This window comes from Oncorhynchus tshawytscha, linkage group LG28, assembly GCF_018296145.1.
Source record: "Oncorhynchus tshawytscha isolate Ot180627B linkage group LG28, Otsh_v2.0, whole genome shotgun sequence".
Taxonomy (NCBI): domain Eukaryota; kingdom Metazoa; phylum Chordata; class Actinopteri; order Salmoniformes; family Salmonidae; genus Oncorhynchus; species Oncorhynchus tshawytscha.
In genome coordinates, this window is record NC_056456.1 from 34,215,527 (window position 1) to 34,233,360 (window position 17,834).

Genomic DNA, 17,834 nt, shown 5'->3' on the forward strand with positions numbered 1-17,834 from the left:
ATGTGTTCCAGTATAAGTGGGCAAGGTTCCCTTTCAGGGTGCTGTACATTTCGGGGCGGCAGGTAGTCTAGTGGTTAGATCATTGGGCCAGTAACCAAAATGTTGCTAGATCGAATCCCTGAACTGACAAGGTAAAAATCTGTTATTCTGCCCCTGAACAAGGCAGTTAACCCACTGTTCCTAGGCTGTTATTGTAAATGATAATGTCCTGAACTGACTTGCCTAGTTAAAAAAAAAAAAAAAAAAAATGTAAAAGTAGTCTGACTCATTGGGCAACAATTGATTGACTCACCATGTCTTTTTCACACCACATTTTAGACACTGGCACAGCAGTTTTTGTTGTTCTAAAGTAGCTGATATGCTGAGGTATTTTATTTTACAATGCTAGCTGATTACACACCCATTTTTAATAAACTTAAGACTATTCTTCAAAGCCACTGTTCCATTTATCAACAGTAAATGTCAGTAAGACAGGTAATATTATAATGTTACTATTGTATTGTGTTAAGTTCAGTTTTCGTAACTATATGTAGCCAGGACAAAAATGGGCCCTAGTGGGGTTCAGATCATGTGGGCAGGAAAAACCCATCTCTGCATGGTAAAGGTAGAAGTAAACAGCAACACAATCAAGACGTTCCTCTACCAGCTTTATGATCTTTTTGCACTGTGAACACAGCATAACGCAATGTTCGCCATCATTCCTTTCATTTGCAAAGCACAAAAACAAAAAAAAACACTTGAGCCAAGGCTGGAATTGACACATCAATCCCACTGAATCATAAAGATCTTTGATATGCATCAATAAGGGAATAGCTTTTTTTGATTTTCTTTAAAGTCAGTTTTCGGAAAGTTTGGCTCTTATATCATATATACACATTTGGATCGCATGGGACATCATTCAGATGCTTCAGGGCTGCATCATAGTTCTCATAAGAAGAGCCATTGAGGACCTCCACCATTTTCAAGTAGTCAACTTGGTGGAACTTCCTATGTCTTAAGGATTGCAAAATCCATCCAGGTCACCAGAAGGGATCAGCAAATTAATTTAGCGGGTGAGCAAACATTCCATAACTGCAGGTGGCAGTAAATCAACCTTCACTTGTTCAAACACCACACTCCAGGTGACACCATGTACCCTTTGTTTCCCAACTCAGAAGTAGTAGATTAAGAAAATTGACGACTTCAAAAATGGAGATGTCATCAATGGCGCTGTCTGTGCACTTTGACACCATAACAACAGAAACAAAGAGAGCCCCTCTATAATTCTCTATGGGCTGCCTACCTACACTTTGTCAAACTGGGTTTCCGTCACAAATGGCACCATATTCCATTCATAGTGCACTACCTTTGACTGGGGCCCTGTGTTTAGACACTGGGTAGACAAAGTAGTGTGCTGTATATGGAGTAGGGTGCCATTTGAGAGGCAGCTTGGGGGGGGGGGGTTCCTTTTAGAAAATAAAAACACAGGAAAATGAATCTGACAGAGGTCTCATATCCTTTACGGTTAGCAATGATTTTAATTTGCACCACCCAGGTTTTCCAAAGGGCTTCTTAGCCAGCTCATGTTTCACATGGAATGTACAGGATTCATTTCACAAAGGAAATAGTAGGAGAAGAGGTTTCTTCTCTCACCTCCATCTATCCATCCCACCTCGTCCACCCCCTTCTCCATCTCGCTCTCTCTTCAACCTCGGTCTCCACAGTAAGATGCTCTGATGTTAGAAAATAGTTTTGATATAGTTTAATTTTTTACATTAGAACTTGAAAAAACATTGGAAGCTCCAACTTCCCCTCCCCATGTCCAGAGGGACATACTGCATCTGCTGCTTGTAACTATGGAGACCAGGTAGAAGGTATTTTCCTGAAGGACTATCTGAACACGGGGGCTTTTTCTTGGAGCCCAAAGTGCTAGTAGGGTACCCAGTCTCTTCTAGAGGTAGTCCTGGCAGGGAGGAGGAAGGGGAGGCTAGGTTTGCGGCAGGGTGTTTATAAATGCCTTGACGGGACCTATGGAGGAAGGAGGCCACGGTCCAGACTCAGAACCTCAGGTGGGACTTGTGTTTCACCATGTATCTGTAGGTGGAACAGGACGAGAACACCTGGTCAGTAGGAGCTCATGCATTCTACAATGTCATCTTATTCAAATATACTGTACATCCCAACTGTCTAACACCAGAGAACATTTGCAGACATTATTTAGCTCCATGTATACGAGTGCTAACATGTACAATAACCCATCTACACAGAAATCTTCCACTTTTTCCCCTCTTTAATAATTTTCCCCAGACATTTTATTGAAAATACATCCCAGATTAGAGGGAGCAGAGGGTACATGACAGAGGTGGGTTTAATATCAACCCCATTGTGTCACGAGCATACATGTGCACAAATGTGCTTTCAAGAACACACCTGTCGAGGGTCTCCCAGAACTTCAGAAACATGGGCCGGTCGAGATGGCGCTTGTGGTGGCTCAGCTCCAACACGGTGACATCCCACTTCTGAACGTTGGGATCCATCTTCTGCTCGTCATACTTCAGATGAAAGGCTCTTACTGCAGGCGACCACAACCACACACAGTTGATTAGGTAGGACCAATACTAGTGGAGACTTGGGTTGTACAGGTTAGCTTGCAAATATGCATTAACCTAGGTCCAATTCATTGAACAGGTATAACAGGTTAGGAGCCAAAGACCCGTACGGGTGGCAATTTAACTGGGTAACCATACAAATTACCAGTAGTTACCTGCAACAAGAAATTCAATTACCTTGTCAAAAATGCTACCCATGTGTATAACAGCAAGAGAAATGGGAGGAATCTCACTTTTAGCAAAAATGTCCACAGGAGATCCGTCAGGCAACAGCCAAGGCCAACCTTTGAACTGCCAGGCAGGGCCCTGCACGAACACAGCCACCACACGATCCCTGCACAACACAAAGTCAATATCAACTTTCTAGCCCTGGCAGACATTCTGATTGCAGATTGCGGGTGAATTTTTCATGGGCGGTGGACAGCCAGTGACCGCAAGGTTGCAGGTTCGCAGCCCCGAGCTGACTAGGTGAAAAATCTGTCGATGGGCTCGAGCAAGGCACTTAAACCATAATTGCTCCAGGGTCGTAGTTGGTAACGGCAGACCCTGGCCATGACCCAACTCTCCAAAAAGGCGACTCGGAGGGAGTTGAAATATGCAAAACAAACTAAAAACATATCCAATTCACACATGCGAAGTAACACACATTTTAAACTAAAATTAAACTGTGTGGTTTGAGCCCTGATCGGCTGACAGCCATGGTATATCAGACCGTATACCATGGGCATGAAAAAAAACATTTATTTTTACTGCTCTAATTACATTGGTATCCAGTTTATTATAGCAATAAGGCACCTCTGGGTTATATTTAATCAATAAGGCCCGGGGAGGTGTAATATATGGCCAATATACCACGGCTAAGGGCCATGTGCAGACACTCTGCGTTGCATCGTGCATAAGAATAGCCCTTAGCCGTGGTATATTGGCCATATACCACACCTCTTCGGGCCTTATTGCTTAATTATAAAACACAAACCCAATAGACAAATAATACAATATGTCACTGTACTGAATATGTATAGTCCAGTAAAATGGCAGTACACATTGTAAGCCAGATTTAGATAGTCATTTGTACACTTTTGAGGGGCTGGTTGCTAAAGTGGTATAGCAGTATGTGGATGTAGGGTACTTTCATGTACAGCCAAGAATTACAACAACATTGTCAGGTACTGTCGATCATATAAACTCCCTTTTCAGGACCCTGTCTTTCAAAGATAATTCATAAAAATCCAATTAACTTCACAGATCTTCATTGTAAAAGGGTTTAAACACTGTTTCCCATGCATGTTCAATTAACCATAAACAATTAATGAACATGCACATGTGGAACGGTCATTAATAAGACTAACAATTAAGGTCACAGTTATGAAAACGTAGGACACTAAAGAAGCCTTTCTACAGACTCTGAAAAACACCAAAAGAAAGATGCCCAGGGTCCCTGCTCATCTGTGTGAACGTGCCTTAGGCATGCTGCAAGGAGGCATGAGGACTGCAGATGTGGCCAGGGCAATAAATTGCAATGTCCGTACTGTGACGGCTAAGACAGCGCTACAGGGAGACAGGACAGACGGCTGAACGTCCTCACAGTGGCCGACCACACGTTAACACCTGCACAGGATCGGTACATCCGAACATCACACCTGCGGGACAGGTACAGGATGGCAACCACTGCCCGAGTCACACCAGGAACGTACAATCCCTCCATCAGTGCTCAAACTGTCCGCAATAGGCTGAGAGATGTTGGACTGAGGGCTTGTTGGCCTGTTGTAAGGCAGGTCCTCACCAGACATCACCGGCAACAACGTCGCCTATGGGCAGAAATCCACCGTTGCTGGACCAGACAGGACCGGCAAAAAGTGCTCTTCACTGACGAGTCGCGGTTGTGTCTCACCAGGGGTGATGGTCGGATTAGCGTTTATCATCGAAGGAATGAGCGTTACACCGAGGCCTGTACTCTGGAGCGGGATCGATTTGGAAGTGGAGGGTCCGTCACGGTCTGTGGCGGTGTGCCACAGTATCATCGGACTGAGCTTGTCATTGCTGGCAATCTAAACACTGTGCATTAAAGGGAAGACATCCTCCCTCATGTGGTACCCTTCCTGCAGGCTCATCCTGACATGACCCTCCAGCATGACAATGCCACCAGCCATACTGATTGTTCTGTGCGTGATTTCCTGCAAGACAGGAATGTCAGTGTTCTGCCATGGCCAGCGAAGAGCCCGGATCAATGCCATTGAGCATGTCTGGGACCTGCTGGATCGGTGGGTGATGGCTAGGGCCATTCCCCCCAGAAATGTCCGGGAACTTGCAGGCGCCTTGGTGGAAGAGTGGGGTAACATCACAGCAAGAACAGGCAAATCTGGTGCAGTCCACGAGGAGGAGTACTTTTGATTTTTGGGGGACTAAGACAACCATGGGTCACATTAAAATTGGCACAGGCCACATCTGGCCCAGGGGCCTTAGGTTTGAGACTCCCGGTGCACGGCTACTCAAACAAGACAGGCTGCCTACCGCGGCTGCTTGCTTCCAGTTCCCGGACCAAAAGACACCAAGCCCCTCAAGCAACACAGCACACAGCTCGTCCATGCTGTTTATTTTCTCAGCATGCTGTCGAATTCATATTCTTCCAAAAACAAAAACGATGCTGCTTTCCACGTTGCTTCTAAATATAAGTCCACATGTTCTCTATTATAGTATTAGTTTGTGGATCTTGCTCTATGCAAAACCCAGGTTAGTTAAAGGAAGCTGGTATGTGCCTAAAATAATGTTAAATCGCTAACTAAATGCCATTTAGCTAAGGCAAAGCAAACGTTAGCTCTAATACAGGTTGGTACCAGTGGTGTAGATGAGCATGTTTGTGCAACGGCAGTTCTGAATCTTTTATTCAAATGTGATTAGGGTCCCCTGGGAAACACTGACCAACACTTTGGTTCCTACCTTGACATAACTCCTACCTGGCTTTTTCCATTTCTTGTCATGCCAAATACCAACCATAGAAATATAATGATTATTCTATGACTCAAACAGTTCACAAGTCAAATAGCAATATTTGGTAGAAAAATTTCAATTAGATTTTTTGCTCAAATCGTGCAACACTAACAACCTGGTATCATTACCAGTATATGCAAACATTTGGTGGGTATGGCACAGAAAGTAAAAGTAAAATGGATACCTTCTTCAAAATATGTGCTTCAAAACTAAGTATGATTCATATAGGCCCAAAGTAGGCAATATCTCAATCAACTAGAAACATGTATTTTTCTGGTGCTCCTACATTTGTGTGGTGCTCACAGATTTTATTTTTAGCCCAGTCTGAATGGTTTCCACTTGGCCGTCATGTCCTGGTGACGATACAGAGTGGAACATATATATGGAAGATGACAAATGATCATGTCTGGTGGTGGTGACTCACCAGTCCTGCGGTGCTAGTTTGAGGGGCTGATCAATAACCCTGTAGGGCACGGTGACGCTGAGCGTTGCCCCCCCGGGCTGAATCTGGTCCTTACGTCTCTGGAGCAGCACCTCGTTATCCCGCTGGATGCCCTGCTTCTTCTTCTCCTCTGATGTCACAAACCTGACAGACGGTGGGAGAGCAAGGAAAAAATAAACACGTTGGTTAATATCAATTCAGTATGAGAGGACGTCAGAAAGCAGGAATCACGGATTCCTGAGAATTTTTATCACTGACGCATTACGGTTATCAACTGTTCTTCAGAAAGGGGGGCAAAGCTAAAAAATATATTTTTTGGGACGATGAAGGTGACTTATAGCTTTATGGATATATGCAAATCTCAAAGGCATTATAAATCTAATAATGAGGTTGGTTTTTGGAATTGATTTTATACATATGAATAATTGGTAGTAGTGGTCCCAAGAGGACAAATGTTGACAAGTTGGGTGTGATAAGACCAAGTTACTAAGTAATGAAGTCTTATTATTCATTTCCAGCACAGATTTAATTTTTTTGCCCAGTCTGAATGGTTTCCACTTGGCCGTCATTCGTTCCAGCCTCTGCCTTCAAAGCCCTCCATTGTCTCCCTAGTACGCTAACTACAAAAAAACAAGTCCCATCTTCTCCCAGTCACACTAAAAAGACATCCCCCATAGGGTTTAGTTTGTCTGTTTTGAAACTTAGCAACTGCTAGCCTCTCCATACACAAAACAAGGTGTATCGTGAAGCCCCTGGCAATTCGCAGCCCTAGTAGTTAACGTATAAAAAATGTCAGTACGTAATTTGACCAAATGGGCAGCTCCCGCTCTTTCATTTTCTAGGGCAGTATTGGAGAACCAGTTTCTTGACCTAATTATGTTTATTCTCTTTGACGATAAAGGCCAATAATAAGCACTCATTTTCTTTTACCAAAAGTTTTACCCCTATTAAAACACCCTGTTTTTAAATGTAACCGGACACTATGACCTCAGGCAACAGGCTGGCTTAGGAGCCAACAGCTATGTGCAGCTATGGTAGCAATATTTAGAAGGAGCTGTCATGTATTCGCAGAGCAGGGGGCGTTAATAAAGAGCTGTCATGTATTCGCAGAGCAGGGGCGTTAATAAAGAGCTGTCATGTATTCGCAGAGCAGGGGGCGTTAATAAAGAGCTGTCAGCAGAGCAGGGGGCGTTAATAAAGAGCTGTCATGTATTCGCAGAGCAGGGGCGTTAATAAAGAGCTGTCATGTATTCGCAGAGCAGGGGGCGTTAATAAAGAGGTGTCATGTATTCGCAGAGCAGGGGGCGTTAATAAAGAGGTGTCATGTATTCACAGAGCAGGGGCGTTAATAAAGAGGTGTCATGTATTCACAGAGCAGGGGCGTTAATAAAGAGGTGTCATGTATTCACAGAGCAGGGGCGTTAATAAAGAGGTGTCATGTATTCACAGAGCAGGGGCGTTAATAAAGAGCTGTCATGTATTCACAGAGCAGGGGCGTTAATAAAGAGCTGTCATGTATTCACAGAGCAGGGGCGTTAATAAAGAGCTGTCATGCATTCACAGAGCAGGGGCGTTAATAAAGAGGTGTCATGCATTCACAGAGCAGGGGGCGTTAATAAAGAGGTGTCATGCATTCACAGAGCAGGGGGCCTTAATAAAGAGCTGTCATGTATTCGCAGAGCAGGGGGTGGGTAGTTAGACCCTGTGTTCTGCCATCAGGGCTCTCCCTGGTTATAGCTCTACCTCCATGCTGCTCATCCACACAGCCGGAGCCACCGCCATCTTATGACGTCTAGTGATTTATGACGCCAATTAAACTGCAAAATAGCAATTACTCCACTCATGTGCGTCTGTGTGTGTGTGTTTGTACGCACCTTCAATGAACACGCCGGTGTATTTCACCTTCGTGAGGTGTGGAGGTGGCGAACAATGGCATTGCAGAGGGTTTTCATTGTTTAAGCCTCAGTCGTGAAGTACTGTTATTAATCAAATAAGAATGTGTATTTTTCTTGGATAAAACTAGACTTAAATGTCACGTACCTTACAGTTTTACCACTTAGACAAATGCTTGTGCACATTTCAACGGATAGGGGTTTGGCTCAGTCAAACACCTGCTTCCTATTTAGCACTTTATGCTCAATGTATTTGTACAAAGCAGAAGACAATTAAAATGATTGATAATTACCAACACCCAGCACCACATAGTGGCATAAATACTGTACGTGTATTGATGACGATGACTTACCAGGGTTGAACACCAAAAGGATATATCAACATTTTTTTCCCCTGTAGACACACACACAATACTTACTTGAGGTCCTGCAGGAGGTCCTTGGCATTGAGCATGGTGATGAGGGACGTGGTGGCCGCTGGGATGATGACGATGGGAGTCCTAGAGCCTGCAATGAAACAGGACCACAATATGCATTAGTTCATATATTCCCATCACACACACACACGCGCACACACACACACACAGCAGTACTTACCCTTCTTTTGATTTGGTGGGGGTCTGGCTTGGGAAACTGCAGGGAGAAGGAGACAACATATGAAACGTGTTAAGAGGCCACAGCTCTGGCTTCTAATCAGCTTTCAACAGAAAGCCATAGACCAGGTAAAGCCAATACACTGTTTTAGTGATCCAATTTCTAAAAAAACAACAACAAAAAAACTTAGAGTTGGCTTACTGAAGACACGTATTATCAAACCCACGTACTGCTGTTCTGTTTACCGATTTCAGTTTCACTTGTTTGTTCCGAGACACGACCTATAGATATTTTGTCTCCATGTGTCTAGAGGCTTGGATACAATGAGTAGCGGGCAGCTGCTTTAGTATGCTTCCTGTATTTCACTAGAGCAAAGCAGCTCTTACTATGGTTTATTTTATAGTTAAAGGGCCCGTATTCACAAAGAGTCTCAGATTATGAGTGCTGATCTAGGGTCAGGTCACCACTGTTCATGTAATTAAATTCATTATTCTCCGAAAAAGGCAAAACTGATCATATATAAGTGTTCCAACTCAGACTCTGAATATAGGTCCAGATCTCATCCAACAGAGCCATGTGTGTCATCGGAGGCTTCCAAAAATAGATTTTTCACTTAGGTTTTAAAAGCTTGCATCTCTTTTCCACCAAGAACAGACAAAACAGCATTGATTCTGCCCAGGATACATTTATGCTGGTTGTTGCCTTGATTATTAATATATTTTGTGACAGGAGAGATGACACTGTTGCATTAATGCAAAAAAAAAGAGAGCAAAAAAAGGGCATTGAAATGTGGGGTTCAGAAGTCAAATTAAAACTCAAGTTGTCATTAAAAGGGACATAACACTCAAGTCAACATGTTTCCGATTGTTAGACTGTACAGTCACATTGAATTCCGTCCTGTTTTGAGACCAGAAAAAGTAACAAACCTTTTAAACTAATGTGGTGTGTACGGTGTGTGGTGAGTTCCTTAAAGCTGAATTTCAGCATTCCTTCCTCCTGGCCAGTGTTTGTGACATCTGCTACTTTATCAAACTGAGCTCATCTATTAATCTACATCAGCGGTGCGGTTGAAAATGTGTCACATTCTGGCTGTCAGGCTATCGCTCACAACGTGACGGATGTCACACACCGAACGTGACTTTTCCTCTACACAGCCACGCCGAATGTCAGAACTAGATAACAGAACAAACTTGCGATTCAAGGGCCTTAGCGGTGACCTCCAGCTTCGGACCTCATGTCCGTTCTGCACTTCCCCGATAAATGATTTGGGTGGAAACAATGACGGACGCTCGATGACAGCTGCCAAACACTGATCTGACGGCGCAACCTTGAAGCAATTGACAGTTGTCTCAAGAAAGGTTTTGAAAAGAGTATCCAGAGACAGTGGTTAAAGCTAAATAAATCCTAAGACTGAAACTTATGTTGATCTCAGATCAACATAAGTCATGACCATCATGTAAGTCATGACCATCATGTAAGAAAGTCATGACCATCATGCTTTTAGGGAAAGAGGATAATTTTGTACATGTATTATACTGCAAGTTTGACCAATTTCAGTCCCCTTGTTTAGGGGTTCAGGTCCGGGGTCCTTACCCGGGATACATTTTTACGTAGGAGGACTGGTGACTTTTTATAAAGGACATTCTACTCTAATTAAATTTAAATTATGCTGACAATTTCCAGCCAACAGAAATGGGCCAAATAACATCAGTAAAAAAGGTTATTATTTTAACATACTGGAAATAGCCTACCCATGGTCTAAATGATCAGATGTGATATTAACAATAAGCATCAACAACTGTATCCCAACTGATTAAGCAGTGGCTATAAAATGTACAAGGACAAACCCCATGCTAAAGCCTACCTGCATTAACCCCATTGGACACAATTGTTATGATTTTCAAATTATTAGTATATAAATAATTATCCACTCAAAAAATGTATTTCAAAGTAAAATATTTTGTAGAACAGACATGCTTGTGTCTGTATTAGGCTATGCCCCCCGCCCGCCACCGCCAATGGATTTGCTCTCTGGGCCCACCGGGAAGGCGGCGGCTGTCCCTCCAGACATTAAATGGTTCAAATAGTAACAGCTGGCCGACCCGGCACACAAGGCAGCTGCCAGAGACCCCAAAAAATTAAAACGGCTTTATCGTAAAAAAAAAAAAATATGTTTGGCAATCGACTAGGAATGCAATCGACCGGTTTGTGACCACTACTCTAGAAAGTTGAGTGAAGTTCAAACTCGTGTTTCTCTCCGTGGGCTGATATATTTCTTCTGCGAGGCAGTCCCAGGGGAGGCTACTGCTTAGAGGGAACATTAGGTACAGGGCATGCAGTCCAGCCCATTAACAACGTTCTCCATTCAACCAATAAAGAGAGGGCCTTGAATCACACACCATGTTACGAGTCCAGCATGACATGGTGTGCAGGGTTTCATTCCAGCCCAGCACCAAAACTAACTTTCTGTACCAGGGTTGGTGGTGACCACTGATATGAGTTTTAAAATGACTTGTAAAGCAGTCTCTACGAAGGCCTACTTTAAACACGTCATTTCCATTTGATCTACTTTGGTGCTGCTAGATACAGACCTGGTCTGGGGACGGGCTGCAGTGCTGGTGTCTGGGCCTTCCTGGCAGACGCTCCCTCCTGAAGCACAAACACACTGGTCAAGCTGCAGCTAGGGCTGGCACAGTATAACCAACGGTTACGGATGAAGACCGTCATGAAAAGAAAATAAACGAAATCTGTCCCGGTACCCCCTGTATATAGCCTCGTTATGGTTATTTAATTGTGTAACAAAAACTACAGTAAGTTTTTTTTGCAACATACCCAAATCTAAATCTACCTGTAGCTCAGGACCTGAAGCAAGGATATGCATATTATTGATACCATTTGAAAAGGAAACACTGAAGTTTGTGGAAATCTGAAATTAATGTAGGAAAATATAACACAGATGCGGTAAAAGATAAAACATGCATTCTTTATTTTTTATTCCATTATCTTTGAAATGCAAGAAAAAGGCCATACTTTCAGATAGGAGTCTAGGTGTCCTATTTTGGCCAACAGATGGCAGCAGTGTGTGCAAAGTTTCAGACTGATCCAGTGAAGAATTACATTACTGCACAATATTTTGTATCAAGTCTGCCAGGAGTTTTTTCAAAAATGCCTAATTGTTCAATTGATACAATTAAGTACATAACTATGGAGAAAATACTAAAATGATATGGTAATAAAAATGTAAGTAGACATGATGCATCATTAGTTTATACATTAATTTTCACACATCTAGAAAACTATGCTACATTTTATCTCTGGGACCCTCAGGATGACAAATCAGAGCACAATTACTAAATGTAAGTACCTTATTTAGTTTGAGGTGAATGTATCAAATCAAATTTTATTAGTCACATACGCCAAATACAACTGGTGTGGAAATCCTTACTTATAAAGCCCTTAACCAAAAACACAGTAGAAAAATAAAAATATGGACAGGAATAAGAAATAAAAGTAATTAAAGAGCAGTAGTAAAATAACAAAAGCGAGACTATATACAGGGGGGGGTACCAGTACAGTCAGTGTGGGGCACCGGTTAGTTGAGGTAATATGCAGGTAGAGTTATTAAAATGACTATGCATAGATAACAGAGCTGCAGGGGTGTAAAAGAGGGAGGGGGGCAAGGCAAATAGTCTGGATAGCCATTTGATTAGGTGTTCAGGATTCTTATGGCTTGAGGGTAGAAGCTGTTTAGAAACCTCTTGGACCTAGACTTTGGCGCTCCGGTACCACTTGCCGTGCGGTAGCAGAGAGATCAGTCTATGACTAGGGTGGCTGGAGTCTGGCAATTCTTAAGGCCTTCCTCTGACACCGCCTGGTATCGAGGTCCTGGATGGCAGGAAGCTTGCCCCAGTGATGTCCTGGCCCGTTCGCAGTACCCTCTGTAGTGCTGTGCGGTCAGAGGCCGAGCAGTTGCCATACCAGGCAGTGATGCAAGCAATCAGGATGCTCTCGATGGTGTAGCTGTAGAAACTTTTGAGGATCTGAGGACCCATGCCAAATCTTCAGCCTTCTGGGGAAAAGGCTTTGTCGTGCCCTCTTCAAGACTGTCTGTGTGTGCTTGGACCATGTTTGCTTGTTGGTGATGTGGACACCAAGGAATTTGAAGCCCTCAACCTGCTCCACTACAGCCCCGTCAATAAGAATGGGGGCATGCTTGGTCCTTCTCCTGTAGTCCACAATCATCATCTTTGTCTTGATCACGTTGAGGGAGAGGTTGTTGTCCTGGCACAACACGGTAAGGTTTCTGACCTCCCTATAGGCTGTCTCATCGTTGTCGGTGATCAGGCCTACCACCAGTGTCATCTGCAAACTTAATGGTGTTGGAGTCGTGCAGTCATGCGTGAACAGGGAGTACAAGAAGGGACTGAACACGCACCCCTGAGAGGCCTCTGTGTTGAGGATCAGCGTGGTGGATGTGTTGTTACCTACCCTTACCACCTGGGGGCGGCCCATCAGGAAGTCCAAGATCCAGTTGCAGAGGGAGGTGTTTAGACTCAGGATCCTTAGCTTATTGATGAGCTTGGAGGGCACTATGGTGTTGAATGCTGAGCTGTACTCAATAAATAGCATTCTCACATAGGTGTTCCTTTTGTCCAGGTGGAAAAAGGCAGTGTGGAGTACAATATAGATTGCATCTGTGGATCTGTTGGGGCGGTATGCAAATTTGAGTGGGTCTAGGATTTCTAGGATAATGGTGTTGATGTGAGCCATGCCCAGCCTTTCAAAGCACTTCACGGCTATAGACGCGAGTGCTACGGGTTGGTAGTCATTTAGGCAGGTTACCTTAGTGTCCTTGGGGGCACAGGCACTATGTTGGTCTGCTTAAAACATGTTGGTATTACAGACTCAGACGGGTTGAAAATGTCAGACACTTGCCAGCTAGTCAGCACATGCTCGCATTACACATCCTGGTAATCCATCTGGCCCTGCGGCCTAGTGATTGTTGACCTGTTTAAAAGGTCTTACTCACATCGGCTGCAGAGAGAGTGATCACAGTCTTCCGAAACAGCTGGTGCTCTCATGCATGTTTCAGTGTTCTTTGCCTCGAAGCGAGAATAGAAGTAATTTAGCTTGTCTGGTAGGATCATGTCACTGGCCAGCTCTCGGCTGTACTTCCCTTTGCAGTCTAATGGTTTGCAAGCCCTGCCACATCCGACGAGCGTCAGAGCCGGTGTAGTACAATTCGATCTTAGTGCTGTATTGACGCCTTTCCTGTTTGATGGGTCATCGGAGGGCATAGCGGGATTTCTTATAAGCTTCTAGGTTAGAGTCCAGTTCCTTGAAAGCGGCAGCTCTAGCCTTTAGCTCAGTGAGGATGTTGCCTGTAGTCCATGGCTTCTGGTTGGGGTAAGTACGTACAGTCACTGTGGGGATAACGTCATTGATGCACTTATTGATGAAGCCAAAAACTGATGTGGTGTACTCCTCAATGCGGTCTGAGAAATCCTGGAACATATTCCAATCTGTGCTGGCAAAATAGTCCTGCAGCTTAGCGTCTGCTTCATCTGACCACTTTCTTATTGACCCGAGTCACTGGTGCTTCCTGCTTTAATTTTTGCTTGTAAGCAGGAATCAGAAGGATAGAATTATGGTCAGATTTGCCAAATGGAGGGCGAGCTTTGTTTGCGTGGAGTAAAGGTGTTCCAGAGTCCCCCCCTCTGGCTGCACAGGTGACATGCTGATAGAAATTTGGTAAAACAGATTTAAGTTTCCATGCATTAACCTCTGATCTTCAGATGGCACTCATAGGACTTCATGTTACACAATACATGTATGTTTTGTTCGAGAAAGTTCATATTTATAACCAAAAATGTCAGTTTACATTGGCGCGTTATGGTTAGAAATGCATCGTCTCAAACAAACATCCGGTGAAAGTGCAGAGAGCCACATCAAAACATGAGTAGCAGGAAGTTGAAATTGGGCACGCTATTTATCCAAAAGTGAAAATGCTGCCCCCTATCCCAAAGAGGTTTTAATCTCTACGGGATGGGTGTCCCTAAACCAGGATGGTTGTTGCTAACGTGCGCTAATGTGACTAGAATGACGTTATATACAACAGCCAACTTTCCGGGACCAAGACATGTCTTATATGGGCAGAAAGCGTAAATTCTTGTTAATCTATCTGCAGTTTCCAATTAACAGTAGCTATTACAGTGGGAAAAATACCATGCAATTGTTTGATTGCACAACAAAATGATCACGGCAACTGGTTTGATAACAGCTCACCCAGAGGCGGCTCTCATAGTAGCCGGGGACTAACTTCACCAGGGTAGGGGGCAGCTTTCGGAATTTTGGATGCCCAAATTAAACTGCCTGCTACTCAGGCCCAGAAGATAGGATATGCGTATAATTAGTAGATTTGGATTGAAAACACTAAAGTTTCCAAAACTGTTAAAATAATGTCTGTGAGTGTAACAGAACTGATATAGCAGGTGAAAACCAGAGGAAAATCCAACCAGGAAGTACTATTATTTTGAAAGGCTGTTTTTCCATTGAAAGCCTATCCACCATACAAAGACTTAGGACCCAGTTCACAAGCTCTGTGGCTTCCTCAACATGTGACCAGTCTTTAGGCATCGTTTCAGGCGTTTACTCTGAAAAATTAGGGAGATGCAGCACTTTCAATCAGTGGCCAGTGAAAATTTCAATTCATCAGCCATGCGCCCTGATCGTGAACGTGCCTCGTTTCTCCTTTCCTATTGACAAAGCTTTTGTCCGGTTGAAATATTAGTGATTATGACAAACCAGAGGATTGATTTTAAACATCGTTTGGCATGTTCCTACTAACTTTTATTGTACTTTTTAAAAACTTTGTCTGGAATTAGTGAAAGTGTGCTTTCGCCGTAAAGCATTTTTTAAATCTGACTCAGCGGTTGCATTAAGGAGAAGTTTATCTATAATTGCATGCTTAAGGGCTTGTAAAGTAAGCATTTCACATGAAGGTCTCCACCGGTTGTATTCGGGGCATGTGACAAAAAAGAAAAGTTAAACAGTTGACTGATGGGGTGGCCTGACATTCCTGCAGTTGAGCGTTTCTGCGGTTATATGGACCCTTAACACCCCCACAATGCAGCAGCAGCACACATAAAAGTCCATTTAACTGGTAAACTCATGGATACACTAAATCAAGTATTGGTAGGTGCTGCCCAATATGGTGCACAGGGTATGGGCGAGTCGAAAGGCATGGGTGTATGGAAAGCCAATCAGCTAATTGTGCAGATTTGCTGCCACTCAAGACCTTTGTGTGGCTGATTGGGCTGCACGATGAGTCGTGGACCAGTGCACTGTTGTATCTACGTGCCTGCTGTTGGGGCATTTTCTATTAAACCTTACTAATGCTTTTGTACTAAAATATCCATCTTTAAGCCTAGGCATTGGGCTTGAGTGTGTTAAATAAACTAACTCATAAGATAGAAAAGTGTGTGCGTGCATTAATAGAGGCCTGTTCTAACTTTTGTGTGTGTGTGTGTGTGTGTGTGTGTGTGTGTGTGTAGAAAGAGCCCATGATGTCTTGGAGCTCAGCCAAGACTTGACAGAAACTGACCGGTCCCTCTTAAGATAACTGGAGACAGAGTAAAGGTTATATCCTGCACAACAGTGATAAAGCTGCTGTTCTGTTCGGAGCCCGTTTCTGGGGAAAAAGGTAAATCCTGTGTGTGTGTGACCAGTAGAAGCATACAGCATCTGGGCCAACAATCAAAAGCACTTGTTTGACCAACTTCGGGGAACCGTTGAGCTACTGATAGAGGAAGGATGAAGTTTGCGAAAGACTGAGGCAACCTTTTCTCCCCTCACACAAACATACATAGGATCACGTGTTTTACAGATGCTTGCATGGGGTAGCCTGACTATATAAGTGATCCTGTATAAGTGATCCTGTACTCTTTGTACAGCAGGCTCTCGCTCTACCTGCGTGAAATATGACCAGCCTCATTGTAATACATTTTTTAAAATGAAGGTAATACATTGATTGAATATTTCTCTTCATTATTAGTTAAGATAGAATTTCCACCACACTTCCGTCCTGCTTCCTATTGGGTATCAAGGTCGTGTTGCTGGCAGTAGCTAACGTGGCAATTTTTTCCACCCCTCACATGATTTTATTTCAAATAGGACAGCAGCTTAAACAAATAAATAATATTGATAACCGTCTAGATGTCACCTTGACACATACGGTCTACTAGTCAATGGGGAGGGCATGACCTGCAACACCAGGACACAGTGCCCTTCGCTCCCGCTTGACAAGCACTTACTGTCCAGCAACTGCGTGGGAAGTAGCTACCTAGTAGCCAATAGTCAGTTAGTAGACGCATACCATGCATGAAGCAAAAGTACACCCAATTATTTGTGTAAAACGAAGGCCGGACAAAGTCGAATTACGGTTTAACGGATGCCCCGCAAAATAAATAAATATTTTTTTTTTTAAATATTTATGCGGTGGCAATATATGAAGAGCTTGGTTTATAATGCACTGTCCGAGACCAAACACCCTCAGTTCATGTTCCAGCCTCGGATTGGACAGTGAAACACACACGTTCAGACCTGCAAGAGACGTGCAGATGTTTACATTTTCTCCTATGTCGTCATGGCCGAAGCCAGTGCAAATTCCTACTGTGTGTGTCCAAGTTAAACTTGGGACGTCACAAATGATAAAACACAGTTGGTTAAACTCATGTTTAATGCATAATTTTCAGATCTATTAGAAGCGATTAATAGACGCGACATCGTTGAACCAATTGACTGGCCAGAGAGCAGGTCATTCATCAGCAAAGACGCCGTGCAATGTGATAGTATTTTGGACAACCAAATTGAAGTCAAAATGATTGATGAAATTGAAGTGTGTCAACTGTATGGTGATTTGTGATTCATAACTTTTTTCCCAGTAACAGTAGGCCAACCGATAACACCAGGACGGAATGCATTCGAAGTGATGATAAGCCGCCAAGAACAGCTAGCATGTCGAGGAAAATACATCGCCAGTGGCATGCACACACCTCGTGCAGATCAGCAGCTCCACAATGATGTGATCGCATGTCTCAAAGGTGGGGGCTTTATGTGGCAGCCAGGCGAGACAGAGGCCGCGGTGAGCAAAATTACTGGGCTCGAATTTAGTCAAGCTTGCGCCATAGAGTGATGCTTCTAGTTGTGCATGTTATAAACAATATTTTTTTTATTTTGATAGGCTACTCTACAGCTGAATTGATGTATTTTTTCCAATGCTCCATTAATTTGGCAGACCTAACGTGATTGACCCTCTTTCTACAAGGCCTA

The 17,834-nt window shown here is 43.5% G+C and overlaps 1 protein-coding gene across 1 annotated transcript in view; it reads right to left on the reverse strand.

The window, feature by feature from the left end:
• Positions 1-630: 630 nt before the first annotated feature.
• cdc73 (cell division cycle 73, Paf1/RNA polymerase II complex component, homolog (S. cerevisiae)) overlaps positions 631-17,834 on the reverse strand; it is a 36,356-nt gene continuing 19,152 nt past the window's right edge. Inside the window, exons 11-17 of the mRNA XM_024392025.2 lie at positions 11,096-11,153; positions 8,508-8,543; positions 8,330-8,417; positions 6,001-6,162; positions 2,822-2,922; positions 2,410-2,551; positions 631-2,073 (exon numbers count right to left, since the gene is read on the reverse strand). Of these exons, the coding sequence (XP_024247793.1) occupies positions 2,037-2,073; positions 2,410-2,551; positions 2,822-2,922; positions 6,001-6,162; positions 8,330-8,417; positions 8,508-8,543; positions 11,096-11,153 (624 nt within the window). The 3' untranslated portion in view covers positions 631-2,036. The remainder of the gene's footprint in view (positions 2,074-2,409; positions 2,552-2,821; positions 2,923-6,000; positions 6,163-8,329; positions 8,418-8,507; positions 8,544-11,095; positions 11,154-17,834) is intronic.